A 19,380-nucleotide genomic window follows, 5' to 3' on the forward strand; every position below is an offset into this window, starting at 1 on the left:
TGTCTACCCTGGATCGTTTGACACCCAGCAAAGTAATGGCATCGACACAAAGCAATTGACCCTTACCAAAATGCCATGTTACCACGTCTATATATGTTTGAAGGTTCGTGTATCTGGTGGATTTGGAAGAGAACGGTCAGATACGTTTATGGGACCTAACCATTTACAAATGATTATTTGTTTGTATATTTGTGTTTATTTGTATTGACCATACAGGAAAATCACGTTACACCGACGGTCTTTATCTCCACCCCTTGGACACGGTGCAAGAAGTGCCTGGTCACGGGGCAGGGGTTCCCGGCGCCGAGTGTAGAGTACCGGTCATGGGAACGTTGTTGCTCTTGTGTCCTTGTCGGGCTGTAAGTCTGAAGTCGCCGAACATCGCCCAAACACAGACTATTTTCGGAACGAGAGGGTCCGTGGGTTCCATCAGGTGGGTTCCTGCGTCACAGGTACTCATGAAGAACAGGTGCGTCTCTCGTACCCAGCCCGACGGGACAGGCCGATCCCCCAGGCTCATTGCGTGAGAACTACGAAAGGCGTAGGACACTGTTGCCATTATATCCTGGATGAAAGGACTTTCTTCTGTTACGAGGTTCAAACATTCTGACGTAGAAAACTTACACGTACACTGTACAGACAAACCACAGACGGTTTGACAGAGCTAAAGAATACAGTGCAGTTGCAGGGTTTCAACTTCAGGGCTTGCGTCTAACGGCCTTCACCTAACGTTACACTACGCTACACTATACAAGCTTTATTGACACGACAAAAACTACAGTGACTTTTTTATGGTCAAATATAAAAAGTGGATACACAATACATCTTAAAACTCTACTAACTAAACAATATATTGTAATAATAAAACCTCCATACAATCAGGCGGGGCTAAACATGAGTGTCACTATCTTTTCTAATCACAAAGACTGAACATGTAACACAGCGGAGTTCGGGAGTGTATGTTTCAACTTGCGCCTAACGGCAACGTTACACTACACTGCACTACAACATGGTTCACGCATCCAATACATGTGCTGACAAACTGGACAATAGCCAACGGTTTCACGCAGACACGACCCAGCGAGTGGCTCCTGTTACGTTGCGGTTAACAGTGACAGGTATACATGGGGTGTCTACTGCCTTCTGCAGACGCAACAAACACCGCAGACATCTGTTTGGACAACCCCGAAGCTCATTTCCACGCTACTGCAGCTGTGGTTAACCACAGGAATGCTCCTGGTGGGAAGAGAGCCTGTTTGTACTGATGAGTCAATGCCAACAGTAGACCAGGGATAAAACGCCTACCTTCTGAGTTTGTCACATAATACAAATGTTTACTGGTGGTGCCAAGCAGTTGTATGTAGTTCGGTACTGCTACTTTAGTTTGTCATACGTATACCTTCCTTGCGTTACAAGCAAGCATTTGTAAAGGAGCTCATAACATTACTTTGCAACTCTGCGATGGTATTATCGGCAAATAACCATTGAACTTTGATGGTAAAGCTTATCCGACACAATGTCACAACTGTGAGAGTCTTACTCCTAGTATGCTTTTGGATTCATGAAAACTAGGAGACAGTCACAAGTCTCACAACTATTTGTTTTATTTTGTAACAGGTTATCACAATGTTTTTTCCGTGTGATTCAATATGGTTGAAATGGAATTGAATGAAGGTAGATTCATCGTGAAGATGAGACGTCACAAAAAGTACCGCTCTCGTTCCCAGGATGCTCTCGCCAAGACGTTCCCTCGCCTCGTTCTCAGCTGGCTCGTGACGGTCCTGCCATCCCCGACTGGAACGAGATGTTTACATGCTTCTATATTTGTCCATCCTTGAGAGGATGTCACTCGCGCCTGTAATGTTACTGTTACTGATTGACGGATGATGACAATAGTTTTCCAAATCGTGCAGTCTGCGCATGTGTGATTTACCACCATTAATTGGTGGATAGTTAAGATCAGTTAACTTGACAAGTCATTCTTCCCTACAGAAATATTGCACTTCGATACCCTGGAGTCACAATACGAAATTTGTCCACGCACATTCATCTTCATCTAAGGTGAAGTACAAGGCTGCAACAAAAATAAACGGCCTATTGCTCTCAAACAACCGTTTAGTTCCAAACATCAGCAGGCGTAAATAAGTTGAAAAGCCTGACCAGCCTGAGCCTAGCTGTTGTTGTTGTTGTTGTTGTCGGAGCAGGATGAGAAACTGTACATGTCGAACACAGATATGCGGGGTTATCTCCGGTCGCCTTCTGTAGGACCAGCTGATGTTTACAGTATCGTTTTTCAGGGTTGGAGGGGACATGTGTTCCTCAGCAAACTATCCCCGCCATTACCGGACAGGTCTTTCAAATCCCCTTCCTTGATCATGAAACACATCATAGCAGGTAATGTGATGCAAATTGACACAAATCGAACCTGGTAGCGTTTTTACTTTTCTGTTTGGCATTGACGTTCATGCCATAAGTTGGTAGGTACACACTGCCGACCTTCCTGTGGACCTTGGGGTAATGAGCCCAGACAGGACTAATGTTTTTTCGTCTCCGGGCCATCCCAGCAGCACTGACGGCGCTGCCAAACGTATCAAATGTACCGGCGTGTGGCAGGGTTTACAACTGAAGTTTCCCCGAGAGGAGTCCGCCCACTTTGGCATTTTTCTCTCGCCTCGGCTCGGCACGTAGGCCATATTGACCTGACAAACTTCCCAGTCATACAGACAGGGCCGGCTGGATTAGATTCTGGGGCAGAGGTCGATCCGCCCTTTTTGTGAAATCCCAGAGAGGTCTATGAGGCGAGGAGGAACATCAGTGAACTCTAGAGTGCGGCCAAGACTCTATCACCTGTGCTGAAGACGCCTATTGGCTACCCTTCCTCCAGACCCAGGACCCCTTGGGTCACGTGTTACTGTCGGCGGTCCATAGCCGGTGGGGGAGTCAGCAAGAGACGGACGTTCCCTCAGTCTCTAGCGAGCCCCCTAGGTGAACCTTGGTGATCCAGAGTGCCAGAGAACCAGCGCAGCCAACAAAATACCGCTAAAGTTACACAAGCCGCAGCGATTGTAGGTCACTCAGCAATCCAGCACCGCTCCAGCTCCAGGCTTTTCTCAAGCAAGTGTGAAACTTCCTCCTCCCGTCAAGATGCCATCTCAGTGCATGAAAGTATTCCAGTTCACCGGCGTCACCTCGTTCGTTGTGTTCTGTATGTTATACGGTGTGTACCAGTACCAGTACTTCTACAACGGGAACTACTACTATCCGTACAACTCTTACCAAAGCTCGTCCTCCTCGTCGTCGTCGTCCTACGCGCAGCAGTACGCGCAGTACCTCGCCCAAAACTTCGGCTCCCACTCGCAGTACGCCTCCCAGTACGGGTCCTCGTCCTACGGCTCCAGCCGCGTGCAGCCCGGCTCCCAGCCCCAGTACGCCTACCAGCAGTACAGCACAGGCGGCCGACAAGCAGGACAGCGCACCTACAGCCGCAGGTCTCCGGCCTATGGATACGCCAGGAGAACCACGGGCAGGCGCTCCAATTCTCTCAGGAGATCCGGTCGGTTGTTATACTCTTTTCTTACAATTTGAACATGAAGAATGTTTCAAATCACAATTGATGTGTAATGCTTATTTCTTGTGAGCTGAAAACAAATTTACAGGATTATCGCACAGTGCAAGTTATAGGGGAAGTTTCTGTTTCAGAAATTGATGTTTACATATGTTCGTTAACTGATTTAAAGAAAAAAGTCAATCCCTTCATGCTGTACGGCAATTTTCCAGAAGTCATCAACAGTTTTGCACCCTCCCTTCAGCACTGATGAACAAACATTAGCTTGTCACCACCGGGCACTGTAACCTACACATCAAGTTCAACAGTGACGTTCCACCCGGCACGTAAAATCCCGCTGTGTTTGCTTTGAAGGGAACTGTTTATTCCTGGCTAACTGCAGGAATGACTGTGTTAAAACGGGGCTTTGGGGCGTGACACTCATCCAAAATCGCAGACGCAAAAGATGTAAATAAACCTGTCAGCATTCATATTGCTGTCAATCTGGTTTCTATTCAACAAAACATCTCCTCTGAATATCAGGTCATGTTATTTTTTTGCGTTCTTGAGCCTGAGAACGGGAACATTTGGTAGGAGTTTATTTTGGCTTTATATATGTACGACGTTGTCTTTACTGACACCAGTGTACAGTAGTGCTCTGTTGTCTGCTCACGACCGGGTGGCGCTTACAGTTCGCAAGAACGTTCCCACTAATTTGTAGACGAAGGGGTTAGGGGCCAACATAAAACAACGCCCATATTTGTGGTCAGTCTGAAGTGTGAATTGGTGCTTTGCTTTCGGTTTAAGGCCGCCTCACGTGAGGTGAGTTTGCGGTACAGCAGAACTAAGGCAGCCGAAATGTTTGAACGTCAACAACGAAACAAATTAGCTGCAATACTTAGATGTGCCCAGTTTGTGGTCAAAACCTTACACAATGTAAAATGGGATCAGAGTTAGACCCGTAGTTAAAATAAGAAAAAGAGGGATGCTTTCAAGTCGCTTTGTAACTGTAGGACCTTAATATTATTAAGAGAGGCCAAACGTAGACCCTGCCGCTACGGGCGAATGTGACAGGCGCAAAGTCATCAGACAGTACTGATAGCGCAACTGTATTACGGGTGTACATTGGAAAATACCTTTTACACCGAAAACGCCGTTCATATGGCCGATTAGAATATTGATTAAGGCCTTGGCTAATACAATTATACTGATTATCACCATAGACTTTGCCAATAGTGCCAGAACTATTTCTTGTTGAAGTATGGGCCGTTTTGGTAAGACGTTTATCGGTAGGTCAATCAATGAATGACTGCTTTACTTAGGCCTCTCGAGTGGGCGGGACTGTAGCCAATGGCTAAGTAAGCTCACTGCCTGTCTTTATAGGTGTATGCTTTTAGTAGGAACTGAAGATACACAGGTTAATGAGTTAGCCGATTGGTTAGCACATCCTTTACTACTGTACTTAGTAACGTTAACATTTTGCCGCTGTGGGCCTGTTCGGTTAAGGAGATCGAACAGACCAATAAATGAGTTCACGCTTCCGCTTCTTGACAAATTATCTGTGTTGCCGGTTGTCCCAGGCCTGCCCGACCTTGTCCCTGATGCCGCCCTGGTGCAGACCACGGCCTACACGGAGAACGTGCCTCTGTACCGACTGCAGTGCGCCAAGTCGGAGAAGTGCCTGTCCAGCTCTGCCTACAGCCGGACCGCCACCCAGGACAGCGTGCGGCGGCTGCTGCGCTTCTCACAGCGGACAACCAACGAAGGAGACGCGGACTTCCTGCCCGACTCGGACCCGTCTCAGTGGGAATGGCACTCCTGTCACCAGTGAGTACTGATGTGTTGTTCTGGTGACTCACAGTTCCGCACCGGAGTTTGCTAATCCGTGACCCAGATGTTTCGGCATCCATAATTGGAGCCGGACATGTTTCATTTTCTGTTCAAACATCATCAAAATCTATTAAAGGCATCAGATAATCAAATCTTTTTATAAGATGATAACAGGTGTCGGATTGAAAGTGTGATTACCATCTTTCGGAACTTGCCATGACTTTAGAATATATTAGACTAAGACTTCTGTTGCATTGACTGGCGCCTGCCCCAACTACATGTATCTTGACAAATGTGATAGCCGACAGCCATGGCCGACCAATGCTGTAAGAATGTTAGAAAAATAGTTTTCTCTAACTTAAGTACTGCTTGTAAGGCGCACTAAGTAACCTAACCATGTTTTACATGCCGCCTAAGCTGCCCCCCTCCCCACCTACTTGACCCCCGAGGCTCCCCCGGCGAGTAAGGTGCGCAACTCCATCGAATCCATATGGCAATAGGGAACAACATTCCGTGCCGCGGGAAGAAATATACTGACAGGTCCCTTCCTAGGAAATATAGGAGCTTTGAATCGTCGTTCCTTGATAGGCGGCTCTAGTTGTGATTAGCGTCGTACGGTTACTTTTGCTGTATTTGCTAGAACACAAGGCAACCTCTTTGAGCTACTCAACAATCAGGTGTCCGTAGATTCCGTGTGGAAAGTCGTCTTAGTAAAGGTCTTACGTGCAGGTTCGACGGTCACTGTGGTGATTGGCATTAAACCTGACAAACCGTACCGCTTCCCGTTAGGTGGTCCTCTTCACCTGGCAACTAACTACTCCTGCCTTCGCCAACATACACTACATACCTTTTATATGATAGGTCGCCTTTAAATATTCACAAGCTAGAAGGCCATAGAAAGCCCAGCCTGTCCATTGACTAAACTTTGAGAGCTGAGGAAAGAATGTCAACATTTGAATCGTTTGTTTTGAAGTATGTCCGGACTTTAAAAGACTCATTATAGACTCCTTGCGTACACGTCATGGCTACTTGAACTCGCCCATATTCAGTGTCTGTAGGCATTTCTGGAATGACAAACTCAATCTTCAACAACAGCGCGGAGTGTGTGTGGTTCTAGGTTGTTCTAGAAAGACGAAGATCATCATCGTGGAAGATGCAAAGACGACACGACAAATCATCACAGATATACAAGTGGCGAAAGTCGGAAAGAGCGTGTCCTGATGTTCACCTGAGACCTACCAGTGCCAGTGAGAATAAAACACTTTTGTCTTCGCACAAAACCGCTAGCTTTAGGAGAGCAGAACGTTACAACAAGATGAAAGATGGTTTAGCCACAAACTATGCACAAAAGGCTGCTCAGTATAATTTTACAAAGGAGTGACAAAAATCAGTTTTTGAATGATAACTTGCCGTTTCATGTATATCCTCCGTTTAAAAGTACAGTAACTTCTATCCACTAACAAAAACTATAGATTTCCTAAAAAGCACAGGCAATGAAGAGCTTGTCAACAAACATTTCACGTTTTTTCAGTAGCGTTTGACATCCAGCTACATGCCCAACATCCACTCATCCCCGTATGATACAATGTCTAGACAAATACCTATGGTCCAGCGCTAGCCGACACGGCTACTCCCAGGCAAAAGAGCATGAAGTGCTTCAGACTCAGTACATCATTCACAAAACACAGCGAGATGAAGACACAACAGCTTACTGTCTAGAACCAAACACCCTTAACCTTAAGGGGTGAAAGTAGTAAATAACCGAGAGGCCAGATCCTCGGTTAACGTACTGAAACTGGCGTGGAGAAAGGTTGGTATAACGCCTAGTCTAGTGCCAATGTTCAACCACTATAGCTAAGTGTGCTGATATATTTAACAACGGTCGGTGTTGTATAACTCCGCCATGGCATTAGGCAGTTAGATTCAAACGCACTACATTGTTTATGCTTCGGGACAGGTGATAACTCACCGTGAGGTTTTATACAGATCAAGCGCCTAACAAAAATACACACAGGTTACGGCTGTGTTTATGGTCCATTCTTTGTGCGTTTGTCACCACAACACACGTGTGGCGGGAGGCAGGGGTGGGGTTCCCTTGTCGCCGCTCCTTACCATAGCTAAGAGCTATTACTTTCCTAATTAGCCAACATGTGTGACCACTTATGTTAGGTGAAACCTCGATGCCCCGATGGGGACGCTATGATGGACGTCTGGTTTTATAACGGCCTAAGCTCACTAATTCAGTTTGACATATTCAAACGACATACAAGGTCAACGACTTAGTTTGTAGACGTTCAACTTTTTTGAAGAGGAATTGTACTGGAACAGATCATCATACCTGGTACATTATGGATGCTCATATAAAACACCAAAAGTTCATCTAAAGCTCATGAACTTGTAATGTCCGATGGCTGGTAATATCCTAGACAGGTGTAAGAGATTTTAGACTTGGCAAAACTTTATTTTTTGCTACTTTGTACCAATTTCATTGTATTCCATGTAGGTTGGATCTCAGTGAATTATTACGTACACAGTGACTCAGCAGTCTGATGTTCCCCTGACCCGTGTTAGCAGTTAGACTTGGTTTGGTACAAATGGGTTTTACCGCACCTTGTTCGAAATTCTGGGCCCTTAACGTGTTAAGTAACAAAAGTGACCCCAGGTCAGGTCATTCAGGTGTAGATTGCACTACATGAAAAACCGGCAGCCGCGGCTTGTTTGTTGTAGTCTATTAGCGAGGATGGGAAGAAACAATGAGGCTTTTCAGAAGGCGTTTTGTGAACACTGGGGGTAACATAAACTGATTCCAACCCTCCCCTAACCCTGTCGCCACCTAACGCGTGAGGAAATGCACGTATGCCCCGCCTCGCGACTGCCAAGTACAAAGTCCACTTCGCTTATCTTGTAGTAACATTGACTCTGGTCAACGTTATCCTATCACGTTTAAAAAAAACCTAGTTCTGCTACACGCGACAATTGCCAATTTTAGAGACATTATGCTTTTATGCAGGTAACTACTCTCCAAGCAGAGGTTAGACTCCGGCTGCCTTTTGACGTTTTTTTCGGCGTTTTCATCGGGCTTTCTATTTTGTACCGTTTCCTGATGTCTCACGAGACATTAACCGGGCCTTACCTTTGCTTAGAGAGTAGCAGGTCCCGTACTTTTATGGTTTTAGCATATTTTTCACCTAAATGGAGCATACCATAGCAAAGCGCACCGAATGAGGCAGCAACATAGAAGAAGAGGTTTTACTGATCTGATGAAGCGATCAGATATTGGAGGTTGAATTGGCAAAACATTGTCCGAATGGTATGTTAGGAGACAGACAAAGTAAAAAGAATATTGGTGCCATCCAAGGGTGATTGATGAGTAGAATGAGTTCATACTATAGTACCTCATCCTCGTAACCTCCATCCCTCATGTAATTTCCATACCTCTACCGACCTCTGTTTAGCTGTGGTATAAATTTGGTTGTGACAAAAATGAGATACGCAAATAAAGATTCATAAATCAAGCTCTAAGGTCGATAGATGACGACTATGTTCACGCCTTTTTCGCCTGCATCACCATCAAAAGGTATAGTGTCTCTACATTCCACAAGTGGCATCGTATACACACGCCATGCGCGAGGGATACACTGCGGCTACAAGCATCAATCAGCGCCAGATTGCATTACCAGGGTGGTCTGTACAAATATAAACAAGCACCGCAATTGGTCCATTGACCAGATACTACTTTGGAAGGTGTGGGAAATAGCCTGTACCCTGTGATGATGGGTCTTCAAGGACAAATACGGCGGGATGGCCTTGGCGCTTTGTAAGTTTAGGAAAGGGCGGAGCACCAGCTGACGCGTGACTAAAGACCTGCACGTTAGATAACAACAACGTCTGGGCTGTGCTGACATCTTACTGTAGGGTCAACAGATCGAGTTTAAAGACTTAAAAAGCTTTAATCACTTAATCGACCGTCTGACATCATTAGCTCTAATGGGTCTGGAAAAATTGCAGGACAGTCTCAAGGGCCGAGTCTTGATAACTTCGACTCAAACACTAGGCTGTGTGCCTATAGCTTTCTTGTACAGACTAATTAGGCTTTTATGAACAACGATCTACTCTAGATGTAACGTTACTTAGCATATGTGTCTTTAAGGTAATGTAATTTGTATGATTGAAGTTCATCCTTCACTCACTATTTCTGCCCTCTCTCCCTTGTCTTCTTACAGCCCCTACCTCTGCGGTCAAGACTCCTGGATCCCATCCCTCTTCACTACTACCCAGCCACCATCTCCGCCTGCCTCTCTATGAACCCTCAGCTCCTGGTTGGTCTACACCTTCTGCCACGTGACCTCTTAACGTAAAACTGTGTTGATTTACAGGCATCACCACAGCATGGAGACGTTCGCAAAGTATGACCTGCTGGATGCGTCCAGTGGACAGCAGGTGGCGGAGGGACACAAGGCCAGCTTCTGCCTGGAGGACACCGGGTGCCGCCGCACCTACCGCAAATATAACTGCGCGCTAGGACGCCAGGTGAATAGCCTTTTCTGTCAACTGCCTCTAACGTATGGAGTTCTCATTTCTTTCTCAGGCACCATCATAGCATGGAGGTATTCACGTACTACGACTTGCTAGACGAGCGCACGGGGAAGAAGGAGGCTGAAGGCCACAAGGCGAGCTTCTGCTTAGAGGACACAGGGTGTACCTTCTGGACGCAAAGGCAATATCTGTGCAGCACTGGTGTTCAGGTGATGTGTGGAGGTTAATCACTGCACTAACTGCATGTTTCTGTGTTGATGTCCCACCTCAGTCACCATCACAGCATGGAGGTTTTTGCTCACTACCTACTCCTTGATGTAACGGGCGCGAGGGCTGCGGAAGGGCACAAGGCCAGTTTCTGTTTGGAGGACACCCAGTGTAGCTTCAATTATCTCCGCAAATACGACTGTGACCTCGGAAGCCAGGTGAATCTAGGGCATGTAGCCGTCCGTAGACAGCTGCAAGACGGCGCACCCTAACGGCGCTATCAGCATAGCGCATGAGCGTCCCACTAGGGGTGAGCAAGGGCTAGCTAGCCCGTACAACTAGTTCCCACACTTACGCATTTTTGTGGCAGCTTAAACCCTACCTCCACTTTAGGCGGTTCAGAGCAGTAAAAACACCAGGTATCAACTTGGACCACAATAGACCCCTGAAGCTATTTACTGACAATATCATGTTAGAAGGTATTGCATCGATGATTGTATAGCACAAGCCACAAGTGTTTACGAATAGTGTAGGTATATATAGTAAGAGGCAATAAAAAATAGGAGTACCTCCAAATTTCTGTCTGTCGTATTTCATAGAAGCCAATCAGAAACAAAATCGTCAACACGCGTACAGTTGAAAGGCAGACTGCACACCCTGGCTGGGGAAGCTGTATAGTCTTCGGTTGCTTACTTCAACAGACTATATAATCAGCAGAACACACGCCATTACCATAGCAGCATCACCCATTTTGTCTGTGTTTTAGTTATTGATAATATCATGCTAACTAGCATTAAACTTCCTTAATTTTAGCAGTTAGATTTGCTGGTCAACGAAAAGTTAACATTATCATTCGCCATATAATAAAACTACAGTGCAGAGCATGCTGAAATCTTACTGATTTCGTTCGTCGATCCTTGTGACAGCAGGCTGGCCATGTTCCACTGACTGATTATGGCTACTTGATCTTTTCCATCTCTAGGGCATCTCGGCGGGTTGCTGGGACACGTACAAGCACGACATCGACTGCCAGTGGATTGACATCACTGATGTCAAGCCTGGAAAGTACATCCTCGAGGTGCGTACATACCAGTAGTGCCTGACACTAAACCTATGTTTTGTTGCTCTCTTCAAGGGAATTGCTGTCAACTGCTGGGACAGTTACGAACACAACATTGACTGCCAGTGGATTGACATTACGGATGTCAAGGCCGGCAACTACGTTCTGGAGGTTTGACGACTACTGTGCCTACTGTGCCCTCAAGTTTGTTTTCTCTAACTAGATTTCAGTCTCAGTCTGCGTCTTCTTAAAACCCATTTCTCAGATGTCTTTTATCTTCAAGAGCCGATCCAGCTTTCTTCTCGCCGTGTTCTTCTTGGATGCTGCGTTCCTGATCGCTTTGTTATTGACTTGTCTGACCCTCTCTCTACCAGCTCTTCCCGTTCCTGAGTACCGATGGTATACAGAGCCCTACCAATGCATCCAATCCCTTCCTACCCATCCTGAGATCCACTGCAACTCTAATTGTCTGTACGGTTGTTACTTCCCAACCAATACAGAATACAATCCCTTTCATAGGCTGTCCTTTTGATGGTTCTCAGTCATTCAATCCTAAGACCTGGTTGACCTCTGTTACTGTTCTATCTTCCTGTAAAGACCTATTGTGTGAGTCTGAAAGTGCATGTATTAAGATAATGAGATTGGCATGGTGTGATGGGTCAACTATGGCATTTCTCCATCAATGAGTCCAGATAACCTCGTACTTGTCGACTGTTGGTAGAAACGGCTCTGGGTAAGTCACAAATAATTGTGGCTTTATCATATAATTCACTGGTAGACTGGCTTCCGGCAAAAATATGGGGTACAACGGTACTCATTCATTGACTAATCTGTAGGTTGTGTCGTGTTTGTATTCTCATTTCTTTGTAGATCTCAATAAACCCAGAACGCCGCGTCAGGGAGAGTAGCTTTGACAACAACAGGATCACATGTGACGTCCGGCTATATAGGAACAGCGTACAGGTCTACAACTGCATCAGGACGTAAGTTTGGGGTAGATCCATCTTGTATCGGTTCTGTTCTCCATAACTTTTAAACAGAATTCTGCTGTTTTGCGGATTACATGTATATGTATCTTTCTTTATGCAGTGTTGACTAAAATGTCAGCATCTGTTTTCTTCAAAATGCCGTTAAAAAGTATTTATCACCTCGCGGTGTCGGTTCAGTATATTACTAGGAGTGTCGGGAGAACATTGGCTGATGTACATCTATCGTTAGTTTGGTCACGATGCTCCTGTTCGTTCCCTCACAGACACCTGAGAAGCAGCCGTGGGTGAACTGAAGTTCGTGCTCATTCAGAAGTCATCACTCGGCATTCAGACGCTCAATGGCTATTCATCGTCAGAGCATCTATTCTTGCGAAAGTCATCATCAAAATAGTTACAACTCGCCTCGACACAACTTGGTGCTATGTGTGAACCGTTATCTTGTTTGTAGTAAAAGGACAACACGCTCCATTCAATCATGTAGAATGTTTTGCTATGCTGATTCCAACCAATAACTAAGTTTTAGCTAACATAAGCATCAACATTACTATGTAATAACCTCTGCAAGTGTTAACGTTACATGTTACAAATACAATGTTCTACAAACTAGCGAGAAGCGAAAAATCAACACTTTCATGGAATCCCATGGAGATATTTGCCATAAAGAAAAAAAAAACACAGATATGATGCTGACCGATTTCTACTGGATGTATATTTACGGTGAAGTTTTCTCAGGCTGTCAATTTAGAGCTTTTTGGATGTATTTGCTGCACGAAACGTGTATCTATATATATATAGTTGGACAAGTTGTTATAGGTAACTGTTTTGCCTGTCTCCATGACTGTGTGCTGTCTAATTCTATATATAATCAATACCTTGTACTATGTTGGCTGTACTTTATTCAGTGCTCTGTTTTGTATACCTGGTTATCAGTGTAATGCATGATTTCAGGAATTAATATTATGGTACTGCTAACCTCCATTGTAGTAATGATCCTTTTTTAAAATAATAAATCAACCTAAGTGAGAGATACACCCAACCAGCGGTAGATGTGATACTGTTTTGTTGTGTGAAAACCCGTTTCAATAAAGTTCATACCAAAGACAGAGAGAGGACTTCTCCTACAGTTTGTTGTACGTTTGTTTAAAGAAGATGTATGTCTACAGGACTTGTAATACAAACAGACACTTTCAGTTAAAACTGATGCTAGTTGAGCAATATATACAAATGTATAAGTGGAAGAAAGTGTCATTCTCCCATTCCTGGATCTGCTTTTAAATTATTTCCAATAGAACCTAGATATTCACAACTCTTCCTACCCACCATCAGCCGAGACAAACAACACACTGTTCCTATTGACAATACATGATCCGTTTTATTGCTTTTCATAATAACTGAAATGTTCCAAGAGGAGTTAATCATTCTTACATCTTATACAGCTATATTACAAAGCATACAATGAAAGGATCCTGCCCACAGTCCTTAAAAGTAGGATTTTACCCATAAAAATATGTCATGCAAACAAAAATGCCAATGCTCTGGAGTAAAAGAAGATATAAAAACGAGTCCAAAGAAACTTCAACAAAAGGCCCTGCACTATCACAAGAACACCATGACGCTTGTTAGTATAGCTAGATGATTAACTAGGAACAAAGCTACTTTACCATCATTGATTCTGAATCCAGTTAAAAGCACAAAGCACCTCACACAGAAGACATTACATAAATACAGTCATGTCTGAAACATAAAGACAAGTATCTATAGTATACAGTACACACCCTTCAGGAACACTGCCATCATGTACTTGACATCTTAGGCTAACATTTATTGTTTTTTCTGAATCTATCAATAACATTGAGTCCCCTCTTTTGGTTAAAGATTGTTCCAGTACTAACAACTCTGAGACCCATGTTAGTTTCCAGACAAAATTGTTAAGAGTACTACACGTTCTATCTAATGTGATTCAAATCTTCATCTTAAAACATGTGTCTTCAGAAAAGTAGAAATTTCAATCAGGGTGTTCAAGACAGAGACATAGAAAGGTCTTACTGCAGTCATTTTTTACCATATTTGTATACAACAATAAATAAAATCGATCTGTTATTGCATTTAGCCAGTATCAGCATTCTTATGTACATTTTTTAAAATCATTAAAAGAAAACAAAACATATAAAATTGTCAAATCAATGGACCTTTTTCAACTTATCCTTCATCCAATACTAACGAGAGGTTGTGCACAAATTATCCATACCTAACATGTCTATGATTTATCTATTGGTGGAGAAATATAAAATTAGAAAAGCTGTCAAATTCTACATCATGCCTCTGACTTTAACACAGCATTCTGGAAATACCAACATACCATCAAACTGGGCTGAAGCATGGTAACAAGACATTACTGTTTGTGTCACTCTAATGCTCAAGATGACAGAGGGAAGGACAGTAAATATTTGAGAGACCTCAATAAGCTGATACAATTAAATTGGAAAGGGAAGTGAAAGAGGAAGAAAATATTGTCAATATATCACTGGGATTTGGGAGAATAGGGAAGTGTGACAAGTATTGGAGATCCATAATGAAATGGGGACCTCAATTGACTAAATCAGGTAAATCTAGTACTGTATTAGTCAAAAGACTGAACACAATCTATCACATCCACCTTCTGACGCCTATATTGTACACCTATCTGAAACACTATGTAACAGTGCTCCCTGCCATTGTATTTACACAAAAAATGTTCTCAGTTCCTATTGGTTTTCATAAATGTTTTCATAAATGAAACATGCTTCTTGAATTAGATTAATGCCGGCCACAGATGTTGATACAAACTGTGCAATAGCAAGAATATCTATGAAAGACAAATGGAAACTGTGTTGCCAACCGTTCTCAAATGGGAACAAAGAAAACCCTTTTGGAGCTGAGATCATAGCAATCAAAGTATTGACAGACATTGTATTCTTACTATCTTAGAGCACTACATTGCAAAAATACTACATAGATTAGTACCTCCTTAGTACACTTACCCATAGACTACTCCATAGACATATCAACTATGTTGTTATCTGCACAAATTACCACGACTATCTACCTCATTTACATGTAGATTTCATGGCACACGTTTACATCTTTGAAACTAATGCTTTAAGTTTCTTATTACATTGTAATTGCCAATCTTGTTTCAATTGACAAATGTTTGGGGAAGGACTTTGCTGAGGGGTTGTGTAATTTTTGAAGACATTATTCTCATCAAATGCTGTAATATCATAAGGGAAATTTGGCAATTTTTTGAAGCATGAAGATGTTAACACTATAATTTTAGATACATGTTAGGGAACTTCTTCGTTAAAATCTTTCTTGGTAACAATTATCATATCAGTAGATTATAGAGTTCTGCTCAAACATGTATTTTATCTAATTTTTATTTACTACTGTTAGAATTTCAAAACTGTGAGTTTTAAGGGAAAACCTCTGTTTTGAAACAAACATATTTACACATATACATGATTTTCCTTTCTTCAACTCCTGATCCAATGTTGGGAATGACAACAATAGTCCCAACTCCCAACTGTTCTAAATTCTGCCCACATGTACACAACCACTGTCCAGTTTCTTATTTCAGATGTTCCAATTTGTAACTTACAATATAGTGGTCAAATTGGATGGCAAACATGAACATGGCAACCCTCAAGTTTGAGTTTGGCACACGTCATGCCAAAAAAGGAGGATCTAGGAGACAGTAAATACTAGTATCATGTTTCAGCCTTCCCTGCTGTGTGCCAGTTCATTCACTAAATTTTCGTTTTTTTTCAGCAGAGGAGAAGTTAAAAAGTCCGTCTAATACTTTCATGTACATGTAGATCCTCTGTGCCCACATGATAACTAATTATGGCACAAAGTTGTGGGTTAAAATGCTCTGTCACAGTCAGATGATTTCTCTATTTGCAAAATAGTCTTTCTAAGTGTCAAAGGGACAGTATCAATCTAAACAACTTCATTATCATTTGGATATGGCCTATTTGTTATAATTAGACTGTGTGTATTTCAACACTTTAACATTATCAGGAGATTCCTATAGATTTGGCTATCACCATTTGAAGTTCTTTACTAAACACAGAATTCTTTTCACACAATTCTTACAAACTCTTTCACAGGAAGGTTTTTTCCCCATATTGTTTACATTTTGGGAGAACCAGTTCTCTGCTACAGCTGCACTGTTACATGATTCAGATACCACATGATTTCTTCCCTCACAAGACACTACATAAAAAGTCATTTCTGCTTGTGGATGGTAAGCAACGTCTTACATTTTGTAAGTGTTCAACATATTCAACATTACAAACAATGCTACAGTACTGTAAAATCTGTTCATCAATACACCAAACTGTCCTTCTGCATGTGGGCAGAGTTACAGTACACAATACAATATACACAACAACTGTTTAGTATGTACAACCTGTCATGGATGTTACCATTCTGAGAGGACCACCACAGCTGTGGTGCCTTTAGGATGGGGTCATCTGTAAATATGATTATCATAAGTCTATGTGTACATGTAGCTAACTGTGAAAGCTATTGCTCAAGCTATGTATGAAATACTACATGTACCCTTTCCAATACTGTCAATAAAAATTGGTTCAAGTTTTGGAAGAGTGTTTCTGCCTATACACCGAGACAAAGTGAGTCTGGAAGACTTAGTCCTCAATGTCGCCTGTCTTTACTGATAGCACCACTGTACATCCTGCCCATTGTCAGACTGGGCTGCCTGGCCTGTTTGTCTACTGCTGTTGCTGTCCTGATGGGTGGCGGGAGGGTTTCTTGGGGAGAGGTGGAGTTTGGGAAGGATCTACGCCCTCTTTAATGGGGAGAGGTGGCACTGGCTGTGGAGACAAGTACACTGATAATGTGACTATTGAACAAGCTTATCTGTGATGGCTGTGGTGTTAATTATGACAATTTATCTTAATTGGAGACAAAAGTTAATTGTTGGACAGATAATTGTCATGGGTTCATGTCATTGCCCAATGTAACTTGTAGCATCTCTAATATCCCTTGCCTATGTGCTTCTATCCAGACAACCACATGCACATGAAATGATCTCCATACAGTACACATTCACCTATGTACAATGTGGCAGAAGTGGATTTCAGCAGAGACAAAAGGGGTTGGATTTACAAAAAGCCTGCCCCAAATGTAATATTACAGGCAACATCTGCCTGCAAAGAAATAGAAAACTCTTTCCTAAGAAACTACATGTAGACAACAAAATGACCTACTTGTACATCATTTCCTCTGAGTTCCTTTCATGTTAAAGTAATTGATATTACTGTTTGAATCCCTACCTTGCTCTTGCTCTTGGGGAGGGATGAAACCCTCAGGGGAGGTGGTAACCCCTGTTCATCCTCATCTTCTGCGATGTTTCCATAGTCAGCATAAGCTTTCTTCTCTGGCAGTGGGGGCGGCACATCACTGGACGACGAACCTGATAAGCAAGAGAAGCAGTCTGTAAGACTGGGTGACTATTTAAGACAGCTCATAGTGGAGCCAATAATAGAAGTTGTTTCCTATTATAACAGTTTCTGTCCTGTTCTGCGTACATTGGTTCAGGTCCAAGACAACGGGTTTGTCTTCACCACAACAATATTAGTGCTTTGCTGTAGGTGGAACATTTTTTTCCAATCTTATCTCTGTCTGTTCCAATGTAGATCACATGTGATGGCAACAGCCTTGGGTTCAAGTTCACGGTTCCCTGCATCTGTGTATTTGTCTCCACTGTCTTCAACAACATTTACTCTGTCGTTGTTGTTCCTGGCTCAGATTTGGAATAGTTTGAATTCAGCAGCTTAGATGTAATTGATGAGGGTAAAATGGGCCAAATCTTTGCATCTCTTTTCAAGGATGTGTGTGCATTCGTCAAATACCTAAAATTGTGTACAAAGGGCACAGCACCAGATACCTTCAGAAGCTGACAAAACCAGTCTTGAACTTTGCTAATTACTGCCATTATCTAAGATAAAAGACTGGTACCATTCAATTACATGGTTATTTTTCTATGTCAGTGAAGATACTATATATGACATTAAAGAGTCTTTTACCTAATCCCTACCTGTCTTATAAGGCACACCAACAGATTACTTACTTGTCGAAGACACACTTGCAGCAGGACTTGCAGACCGGTTCACATCCCGATTCACCTTTGGAGGAGGGGTGGCTGGGCCCGGCACACCGTTCTGCTTTGTAAGAGAAATCCGTGGCTGACTGACAGGTCTCATAGGCCGGGCTGGCTTCAACTGTAGAGAAATCCGTGGCTGACTGACAGGTCTCATAGGCCGGGCTGGCTTCAACTGTAGGGAAAAGGATGTGAACATGGCTTGGGTGGATGTACAGCAACTGAATTAGGTTTGGCCAAGCAACAAACTTGAACTGCATCAATTAGGCAGCATCATTATACATGTAAGGTAGTCCCTTGGCTGTTTTGAGCTTGTACATGTTGAGGCTGTGGGTTATCCACCGTGCGTAGGGCATGGTATCGGAAGGTGAAGCCCACTTCTCTCCTTCCACTGTACTTTACCTCCCTAAAAAAGTCAGGTTACCCATTTTCACCCGTGTGGAGTGAGGAAAATCATTCAAAATACCTTTACCTTAGGTTTTCTCAAGTTATCAGGTACAGTGTTTAAAGCATAGAAACACAATTCTACACACATGTAGTGAAGTCTTTCCATGTTCCATTTCTAGCTACCATCCAGATTCCCCAAGAGCTCCTATCTGTGCCTATCTGGGTGGTCTTTACCCCACAGGAGTGTGGCACCCTCCCACAGACAGGACAGGTGGGTACAGTCAGACATGTACAGGGCAGAACCACACCACTCCCTGGCCTTGTGTACCAAACATTTCTCAATCTCTCACCTTTGGGCCATTGAAGCTCCTTGCCCTTGTCTTGCCCTCTACACTGCTTATTTTTTCAAACCTTTCAAAAACATAACCTTTGTTTGAGCCATGCAAAAGTACGACTCCAGGGATATACACAACTTGTTCTTAGGGGTGGCCTGTGCTAACACACAGCAGAATATTCAAAGGTCAGGTGATGTAAAATGTCTTACAGTGTCCATCTTTGTCTTTTTAGAAAAGCAAAAAAGAAAATTCAATAGCTGATTTCATAGACTGACAATTGAAATTGGAATATTTTTGTTTTGATACAGTCTTAGGCTAATGTGAAAATG

The 19,380-nt window shown here is 43.1% G+C and overlaps 2 protein-coding genes across 13 annotated transcripts in view; one reads left to right on the top strand and one right to left on the bottom strand.

Moving 5' to 3' along the window:
- Nucleotides 1–1,652: 1,652 nt before the first annotated feature.
- LOC118414783 (protein-lysine 6-oxidase-like) lies at nt 1,653–13,273 on the top strand. Of its 3 annotated transcripts, none has more exons than XM_035819030.1 (6): nt 1,653–3,553; nt 5,125–5,371; nt 9,751–9,904; nt 11,253–11,348; nt 12,048–12,160; nt 12,430–13,273. In XM_035819030.1, exons 1-6 carry the CDS (start codon nt 3,145–3,147, stop codon nt 12,452–12,454), a joined length of 1,044 nt encoding a protein of 347 aa, XP_035674923.1. In that variant the 5' UTR covers nt 1,653–3,144; the 3' UTR covers nt 12,455–13,273. The 3 variants fall into 3 exon arrangements, with proteins under 3 accessions (XP_035674923.1, XP_035674922.1, XP_035674920.1); XM_035819029.1 differs by lacking the exons at nt 9,751–9,904; nt 11,253–11,348 and adding exons at nt 10,182–10,335; nt 11,100–11,195 and having other exon boundaries at nt 2,009–3,553; XM_035819027.1 differs by lacking the exons at nt 9,751–9,904; nt 11,253–11,348 and adding exons at nt 9,963–10,119; nt 11,100–11,195 and having other exon boundaries at nt 2,032–3,553.
- Nucleotides 13,274–13,518: 245 nt separating this feature from the next.
- The window catches only part of LOC118414781 (dedicator of cytokinesis protein 1-like), a 45,491-nt gene continuing 39,629 nt past the window's right edge, over nt 13,519–19,380 (bottom strand). For all 10 annotated transcript variants that reach the window (XM_035819023.1, XM_035819019.1, XM_035819025.1 and 7 more), the window contains 3 exons: nt 18,300–18,450; nt 17,503–17,642; nt 13,519–17,040 (listed from right to left, as the gene is read on the bottom strand). In XM_035819023.1, coding sequence (XP_035674916.1) covers nt 16,939–17,040; nt 17,503–17,642; nt 18,300–18,450 — 393 coding nt within the window. In that variant the 3' untranslated portion in view covers nt 13,519–16,938. The remainder of the gene's footprint in view (nt 17,041–17,502; nt 17,643–18,299; nt 18,451–19,380) is intronic.

Source organism: Branchiostoma floridae, chromosome 4, assembly GCF_000003815.2.
Source record: "Branchiostoma floridae strain S238N-H82 chromosome 4, Bfl_VNyyK, whole genome shotgun sequence".
NCBI lineage: Eukaryota > Metazoa > Chordata > Leptocardii > Amphioxiformes > Branchiostomatidae > Branchiostoma > Branchiostoma floridae.

Excerpts from the sequence above, each read along its gene's own strand:
- LOC118414783 (XM_035819027.1), top strand. The coding sequence starts at position 3,145 with ATGCCATCTCAGTGCATGAAAGTATTCCAGTTCACCGGCGTCACCTCG. Across the intron at positions 5,372-9,962 it reads GAATGGCACTCCTGTCACCA|GCACCATCATAGCATGGAGG; the intron begins GTGAGTACTGAT and ends TTTCTTTCTCAG. Across the intron at positions 10,120-11,099 it reads TGTGCAGCACTGGTGTTCAG|GGCATCTCGGCGGGTTGCTG; the intron begins GTGATGTGTGGA and ends TTCCATCTCTAG.